Raw genomic sequence first — 9,086 nt, 5'->3', positions numbered from 1 at the left:
GAAAGTAAACAAGTCCAAAAGGCAAAGCGAAAACTAACCCTTAGAACCGATTAAAACTCGAGAAATGCAACACAAATATAGCAATTTGAAGAAGAGAAGTGTTCTCTATACACAAAGAATTATTAAAATAAATTTATAAACTGATATAATTTTATATAATTTATTAAATTTATTTTATGAAAAAAATAACTTTACAATCTAACATATCGCATCAAATTAAATTAATTTATAAATTTATTGTTGTATGATTTATTTGTAAAATATCTTTCGTTGTAGAAGTATTTCAACAACCAATAAGTCTACCCTAACCAATTAACCATCCAACTCCAAGCAATTAATTACAGAATTGAAATTTTCATGCAAGTCTCGCGCATACCATTAGATAAAAATTAAAAATTAAAAAATAAAAAAGAAAGTATGATCCAATATAAATAAAAAATAAAAAAATGAATTTGTTCGTGTGAATATCAGACTTACCTACTTTTTTACAAGCAATGCACGAAACTTGCATACCCTAAGTTTGTATATAGTAATAATATATATAGATATATATATATATATAAGTATTGATATTCTAAAGCTTTTATATTACAAACCATTCACATGACATAATTTGATTTGTAAAGATTCAAATGTTAAAATTTATCTTCCAAATCAAATAATGCAATATGAATAATGTGTAGTGTAAATGCTTTAGAATATAGTTGTTCTATATATATATATATATAAATTATAGATGGAAGTCTTACACTACACGCATCTATTTAATTAACATGTAATTTTTCATTTTTATCATTCTATCTTAATGCTTAAATATATGTGTGACTAAATAGAATGACAAAAATAATAAATTACATGTTGATTAAGTAAATGTGTGTGGTTTAAGGCCCCATTTGGATGTTGAGATAGTTTCATCTCATCTAATCTTAACATCGAAACGCTACTCAAACACATTTTTCAATTTCAAAATTTAAAATTTTTCATCTAATCATTATAATTTTCTCAAATTTTCAAACGACACACAAAAATAATTTAATTTTTTCAAATCTCAAAACAAAAATAATATTAAAAAATCATATTATAACAATAATTTAATTTTATAATATTTTTATTTAACTTTTCTCTGTAATTTCCCAAAACTCTATAAAACGTTTTAACTCAAACTATTTAACTACTATTTACGAATCATTTCATTACCATTTACAAATTTCTCATCTTATCTCGACATCCAACATCCTAAACCTTCCTTATAACATTTATCATACATACATACATACATATATATGTATATATATAATATTTCCACAAAAACAAAACCATTGATTAGCTCAACACACAAAACTCCAAATGAATTGCAATTAAATTCTAAATTAAGAACGTGACCTTTCTGCCTTTATAAAATCTGCTCAAAACCATTATAACCACAAGGAAAATCAAACCCATTTACCAGAAAAAAACTACTTTCAAACCAAACATTCAGAATTTCAACCCAAAAAAAACAAAGATTTAACTATTGACTATTGGATACTAGTTTTCTTATATCTTTAACCCTCAAAATCATAACGTTCCACTTCGAAATCCAACATCCATTGTGGCCCATGTATCGACACTAATTTAGTGCAACTCTTTTTCTTTTGGTGGTATCACTAATCTATCAGTATTTAGAAATTAAAAAAAAAAAAGGGGCAAAATATGGGAGTCCTTTATTGAAAAACCACCAAATTCAAAGCAGTTTGCAGTTTCTTTTACTTATTGGCATCAAAACTGATCATTTTCTTTTAGCCAGAAAGAGATTTCTACAAAAATAATTATATAAACTAACGTAGTTTGATATAATACGTTAGATTATAAAATTATTTTTATTATAAAATAAATTTAATATATTTGATAAAATCATATCAATATGTAAATTTATTTTTATTATATATCTTTCCTTTTATCTTTTCCTTTTTCTTCTTTCTGTTGACTCTCTCTAGCCTATCGCGCATTTCACTTTAAGTTGTGGAGATGATTCGATGCATCTCATTCCTTTTAGTAAACAATGGAAAGTAAGCCTTTAGATGATCATTTAAGCTGCTTCCCATTAGGAGATTAATTCGTATAATTAATAATTAATGAAGCGTGGGATCTTTAATTGAGTGCTAATGGAATTGGGGTAAACCGTTAATTGGATTGGACGACTATGAAGTGATGTGCTGTGGGCCCTAAGAATCATGGCATTCTATGATGGGCCAAGGTGCAAATCGTAAGTTTTGATATTTCCGCCATTATAATTTATGGATAGACAAGAGAGAGCATATTGGGTTATTTATTTATTTATTTTTTAATTTCTAAAAAATATCTTGAGAAAATGGTTTAATTTAACACAAATTTTGTTTGGATAATAAAATGAGATAAAATGATTTTAGATAAAAATTAAGATTTGAATAAAATATTGTTAAAATATTATTTTTTTATATTATTATTATTTTAAAATTTGAAAAAATTGAATTAAAATTTGAAAACTTTTTTTTTTAAAAAATAGTACTTTTATAAGGAAAATATTTCACCTACAGTTATATCACATAAAAGTAAACTCATAAATTAACGTAGTTTGATGTAATACGTCAGATTGTAAAATTATTTTTATTATAACATAAATCTAATAAATTTCCTGAAATCACGTCATTTTATAAATTTATTTTCGTATAATCTTTTTACAATAGAAATAGTGGTGGTGTGAAATGCTGTTATGGAATATTGGAAGGGGTTTCAAGCAATTTGGTGGGGTCGTTGGAGTACAAGAGGAGAGAGACCATGATTGAAGCTGCCTTTATACCAACTTCTAATCTCATGATTATATACCAAAACAGAAATTTTCTTCTTCCTGAGTCATGTCTATTCCAATCACCATTTTGCATCTCTCCGCACAAAGAAGCACACGCCTTTGATTAAAAGAAATGTTTGTCAAATATATATATATAGATTCGGATTTTGTGTTGTTTTTAAAAAAATATTCCATTGTGTTATGAGTTAGTCCGATATTAAATTAAATTTTTAAAAATAATAAATAAACCTTCGTACTAAAATAATTTTCGCATTAAAAGAATTTTGAAAAAGAGAACACCTATAGTTGTCGGGCCACTCATGATATCCAGAGGTTGACCGTCTTGTTAGCTCAAATCTGGCGATCTATTATGACGAAGTTCTAGCCACCACGGAGTAGTGATATAGAGAATGTTGATAGAATTATTTAAATTAATGGACTTATATAGATTATAAATTATACATTGTATAAATTGTTAAATATAAGGTTTTGATAATGTCTACAAGGCGTAATAAGTGTGATCAATAAAGTGATATGACCGGGTCATCGACACATCTCTAGAAGTCTATAATTTTGGTTAAATCATGAGCATTAAAGTGGTACGGGCTCAATTTATGTGTAGAGACTCATTAAAGACCCGTGTAATTCCATTATTTTATAAAAAATAAAATTGCAACTTGGGTATTATATATAAGTCATGATCTCCACTCTAAATTCATCTTCTTGACTTTACACATTTCATTGATGTGAGTTTTTTCATATAGTGAATCTTGAACGTAGAAGACCACACCGTTGTGTTATTCTCTCCAATTGCTACAGGTAGGCTCTCTTTACCAAATTTCTTCACAGACTTGACAAGTGATCTTGGCGATTTTAGATTCTATAAATCCAACAAATGTGCCATACACCTCATTCACTTGCAAGTAAAAATACTGCATGTATTTCCGTCATTATTCCATGTTGCTTGATTTATACGATTTTTATTTGGTTTTGTTAATTTTGCTTTAGCAATGCATGGTACCTCGTTGACTGTAGGGGGTACGCTATGCACGAATATCTTGCGGGAGGCGTCAAGCCGAGATTAACCAAACACGGTTTGGATTGAAATATGTATAAAATTAATGTATGTTGTAGGCGTTTAGCCATGCATATTTATCATCTAGCTTCGCAAATGTTCCCATGTTGAAGCCCAACCCTTCAATCGATGTTGCTCTTTAATTTTGTGCCTAACTTCTTGATTCTATTTCCTTTTCTTTCTTTCTTTCTTTCCTTTTTTCTATCTACTTTCCCCTCCTCAAACAGGCAAGAGAGATGCCAAATGGGGTTTATGGTATCCCCTTGGTTTCGCATTAAAAATCAATGTTACACTTAATGGAAGTCATGCGTAGATTTACTTTTGTGCGATCATTTTGTAGTTATAGCATGTCTGCCAAATGAAAAAGGGTGTGATATAATTGATGGACACAGTTCCAACTTGCACATTTGCATTTGCATTTTGGGAACATACATTCTGATGTAACTCAAAGCAATCATGGCTCACCCATTCTTAACAAATGTAACTCACAGCAAGCGTTGTAAAAGCTAGCAATGTTCCTGTTCTATACCTTCCTTCAATATTGAAGGATCAACAATTTAAAAAATCCAACTTTGCTCAACATATGGCTCTTAATACAATCCCCTAACCTAACCTAAAATTCTCACCTCTTCGGTGAACCAGTCTTTTCAAAAGCTCAACTGTAACTGGGCCAAAACTGAACGCATCAGCCTTCATGTGTTATATTATTCAGTGACAAATTCCAGAGCAAAGAACTGGCATGTCTCCCCATGCGAAGAGTCCCAACCAAACTGCTCAATTGCTGAAGAAAATGAACACAAATACACAGTAACAGACATATTGACTTTTGATTTTAGTATGGAATGATAAGACCTATCTCTTCCAGTTCAAACTATTATTCAATAACTCGCAAAAATCAGTGAATTTGGGTTGACAACTTGACTGTTTCATCAACCCTTTCTAATTACTAGAAGATGAACTTTTACTGTAGAAAGGGACATTGAGTCAACGGTGACACAGAACTTTCCCCTCCAAGGCTCATGCCAGCACATTTTGACAGTAGATCCTACAGAAGTATGCATAAATCAGCACAACATTCAGGAGACTGTCGGAACCAAGTAAGCTTTCTCTTTAGAAGTAAAGGTAAGACTTATTTTAACAATTAGAAGTAAAGACACGTATCAAGTAATCAAGCAGTCAGAACATGAAAAACAAAATCTATGGTTCTCTTTTGTCTTAAAGAAGGTGATTAATAAATGTCTGGAAAAATACATCTATCTCTGCCAAAAGATGAAAACAAATAAAAGAAAAGAAAAAAGATGAGTAAAAATCAGCAAACATTGATGTGGTCATGAATGTGCCGGGGAGATGAAAGTGGTAGTAACAAATTGAAACTTCATAGTATCAAGAAACCATGATCAGACTATCAAAATGGCACGTTATTTTGTTGGATGTAAATCTAAGATCTGAATTTCTCAAAGGTAGCTAAACAGAAAAATGAAGCATACCTGATAAGTTGCTGTGTCATGGCTCTCAGCCTTTTGCTTTTCAACTAATAACTGTGCAGTTTCATCCATCAATTTCCGTTTTACAATCTGAACGAGATGCAGACACAGCAGAACATCAATGCACCAATTTATTCAGAAGAAGGACCATTCTTTACATAACACAGACTAGATTTTCCTTTGACATACAAATCAATCCAAAAGCGCAAAACCAATATATGCTTCTAAGAGAGAATAGGTCATAAAATGTGCTAGATTTTGTCGTCCTTTTGAGGGATTATAACAGCTAATTCAAGTTATAAATGTTGAGGGCGTTTGTGAAAGCACAGAAAAGCTCCACATGGTTACAATATCTTTCCCCTCTCATCATTGAAAATTGACCAATTCCCAAAAGAAATCAATGATCTATGCACAGTGGCAGAGTTGTTTTAACTTTTTACTTGAAAATGTTGTTTCAGCCTTTCACTTACTTGGCTATCCTCTTTACTTTCATATATGGTTACTTTGACAGACTATCAGGAGGCCCAATGATTTGTGACTACCTAATGAGAGAGAGAAAAAGTTGATGGAAGGATAGAAAGACCTCAAGTAACTTCTCTACAGAACCCTGCTGCAAGTACCGGACAGATCTTTCTCTCTCTTGTATTAATAACCATGCAACCTGAATCATTCAGAACAGTGAGCCCATATTTTTACTTTGAATTAAATGTAAGAAATTTTCAAAGCTGCTAACACTTGGAAAAAACAACCGTTTGAATGTAATCTGTATATGATCTGCAGCAAAGCAACTCTGAAGCTAATTGAGCATAGTAACTGGCTGCTTCTTTAAGCATGATTTGCTCAAACATTTCATAGTATTCTATCTTTTGCTCTCCAATTTCCGCAAAGAAAGTCGAAAAAATCAAGACATCTTTTAGCAAATCTTGTTGAACCTGTTTCCCATTCCGATCCTGATTGATCTGGACACAATTCATGAATATATTAAAATCCACATTGTAGAAACCAAGAATAAAAACAAAATTAACATAGCATGTCAACATACCAGGGAAATAGCAGCATCTAGAAAGTTGCCATACAGCTTACTCCAGACCTGAAATTCAAAATGGAAGTTAAAATTAGCCTAACCTTGAACTGAAAGGGCAGGATGAGAAGAAAAAAGGATGCGTGAGAACTACACAACACGGGAGCTATTTTATGCATACGAGATAGCATGCTTACCAGATTGTGGAAGGAAATAGTTGCAAGATCATTTAGTGATGGAAAGTTTCTTCTAACAACAAAGTGATGATCAAGGTACAGAAAGAATCCAGATAAACACTTCGTCATCACCTTGTAATTTGTCCATATTTGCAGAAGGTCTGCGAGTAAACAGGCATCATGCTTGTCATTTAGAGATGGCAGCACCTAACAGTACAAATGAAAAAAGATGGGGATTAACAAAGAATAAGATAGAAATTAAATATATTTATGTTTTAGGCTGTAAAAGGCACTGTACACAAGGTTTCTAGGTATGGCCTGGTCAATATAGGTTCACGGAGTAAATTGGGAGGCTGGTATAGAAACTGCCAGCTCAGACTGAATTTGAGGTGGAATGGTCACCTGCTTGCCAAAGGGTCTGTTGCAAGAGCTCAGGTTCAGGTAAGGGATAACTTGGATTTTCAAGGTATTGCCTAGTCCTTACTTTTCACCAAGCTACCACTTCATAGAAAATGGAGGTAACGTAATGCTTCTCTATAGGGACAGTTAGGACTATCAAGTTCAATACACAAAAATAACCCATCTAAGTTGAATAAATATTTATATCTCATATAACTTCAACCACGTTGAATGTGCATTTTGATTTTGTACATGTTCTCTGTAATGATAACACAATTAAAAATAATTTATTCTGTGTTTTTTGGGTTTATTTATTTATTTTTTTTTTGGGGGGGGAGTTGTTCAGCGGCCAAGACCAAAAAAACAAAAAAAAAGTTCTGAGCATCTTATTTTGTATTCTGCATTTTTTTTTTCTTTTGATCAGCATCGGGTGTCCAAGAACACTGCATTAAGCAATCTGATATGCAAATTGGACTAAACTAGTGCACAAGTTGTCAGAACATTAAGAATCTCACCACTGAAACAATGCTCTCTTCCAAAGCGGTTTTGTATCTTTCATAAAGCTCCCCTGAATAGTCATAAGGTGGTCTCTGAGAACACATGGTATAAACGCAGCTATCCAACAAGTGAAGGACATTCAACATATTTAAAAATATTCCGGAGCACAGTTATTGCAGAAGAATGATACTGTGACAAATGCGAACTCGTGCTTACTAGATATTGAAGTCATTTAACATACGTCCAATCAGGAGCCAATAAGAAACCTTTCTGAAAAATCTACAAGTTTTTTCTTTTTGCCTCGTTAAGTCATAAAAACTCTTAAAAACCTCACACGTTCATCATGAAAAATTATGGTAAGTACTTTACTTCAACAGCCCACACTGAAGAATAATCTAGTTATGAATGTGTATGTGAGCACACACAAGGGAACATACATGGATCATGGATGTATCTACATAATTTAAGATAGCAAGAGGGCACATCATATTTCAAGAAAAGGATACATATAGATTTTCCGTGAATATTATTATAAACTAATTTGCAGAATAATAAATTAGAAAGAAAACCACAAAAACCCATTTAATTTTTTAAATTAATAAATATATATATATACATATATATATTTGAAGATGCATACCCGGCACACCGCAAAAGTGCCTACAAACCAGGAGAAACCAACAAAATTCTGTAAAGGAATAGGATACTTATAGAACTTCATATAGTCTTCGCTGGAGAACAATGCCTTGGGTGGGTGTCCAATTAGAATATTCTTTGCCTTCACAATCCCTTCTTCCAGAATCCTCAACCCCTCATCCAGCATTACAACCTGCCTCATCTTTTTCTCCTCACAATCTCAAAAATCCAACATGTACCCAGTACAAAATTATCAACCTACTTCATCCACAATTACCTAAAATAGCTCAACCATGCACAGTGAAACGAAGAAAGAAGATGCTGATGAGAAAAATGAATGACATTGGAATTTTGTATACATTTGGAAAAGAGAATGAGAGAAAGAAACCAAAGAGAGGGGCTTTTAGGGTTTTACCTCCAGTGCATGAAAGAAACTAGTAATGGAGTTGAGAGCGGAGAGTGGGACTGTGGAATGGAGCCCGCTACATCCATCGTATAAAGCATGCTTTTTAAAGTTTCACGTTGGAGTTCTCAAACACTGTATCAATGGGCTTTGGAAAAAAAAAAGAAAAAGAAAAAAAAAACACTGTATCATTGGAGCAAGCTGCAATGCAATAGAGGTTCCGTTGGAATTTTATAACTTAAAAGGTCAATTTAAAAAATTAAAACTTCAAGCTAAACATTTTTCTCTCAAAAAAAAAAGTTATTGATTTTTCGTCTAATCATTTATCTAAATTCCAATAAAACTTACACTAATATTTAATCTTGATTATTAAAATAAATGAAAAATAGATAATATGATATAATTTTATAATTTATGGTTAAAATATTTTAATTATAAAAAAATTTTATAAAAATAAATTTATAAATTGACATAATTAAATATGATATTTAGATTATAAAATTATTTTTATTATAAAATAAATCTACATATCACATAAAATTACGTTAATTTATAAATTTATTTTTATAAAATTTATTTATAGTATAT

The 9,086-nt window shown here is 31.4% G+C and overlaps 1 protein-coding gene across 3 annotated transcripts; it reads right to left on the bottom strand.

Moving 5' to 3' along the window:
* Positions 1–4,266: 4,266 nt before the first annotated feature.
* Positions 4,267–8,674, bottom strand: LOC122317848 (cullin-1-like). Of its 3 annotated transcripts, none has more exons than XM_043134891.1 (9): positions 8,511–8,674; positions 8,167–8,372; positions 7,477–7,576; positions 6,695–6,769; positions 6,408–6,455; positions 6,115–6,324; positions 5,949–6,026; positions 5,369–5,455; positions 4,267–4,926 (listed from the first exon to the last, which is right to left on the bottom strand). In XM_043134891.1, exons 2-9 carry the CDS (start codon positions 8,295–8,297, stop codon positions 4,843–4,845), a joined length of 813 nt encoding a protein of 270 aa, XP_042990825.1. In that variant the 5' UTR covers positions 8,298–8,372; positions 8,511–8,674; the 3' UTR covers positions 4,267–4,842. The 3 variants fall into 3 exon arrangements, with proteins under 3 accessions (XP_042990825.1, XP_042990824.1, XP_042990826.1); XM_043134890.1 differs by having other exon boundaries at positions 6,584–6,769; positions 8,511–8,672; XM_043134892.1 differs by lacking the exons at positions 8,167–8,372; positions 8,511–8,674 and adding an exon at positions 7,676–8,046 and having other exon boundaries at positions 6,584–6,769; positions 7,477–7,529.
* Positions 8,675–9,086: the final 412 nt, after the last annotated feature.

Source organism: Carya illinoinensis, chromosome 8, assembly GCF_018687715.1.
Source record: "Carya illinoinensis cultivar Pawnee chromosome 8, C.illinoinensisPawnee_v1, whole genome shotgun sequence".
Taxonomy (NCBI): domain Eukaryota; kingdom Viridiplantae; phylum Streptophyta; class Magnoliopsida; order Fagales; family Juglandaceae; genus Carya; species Carya illinoinensis.
This window is presented reverse-complemented; position numbering and strand designations above follow the sequence as displayed.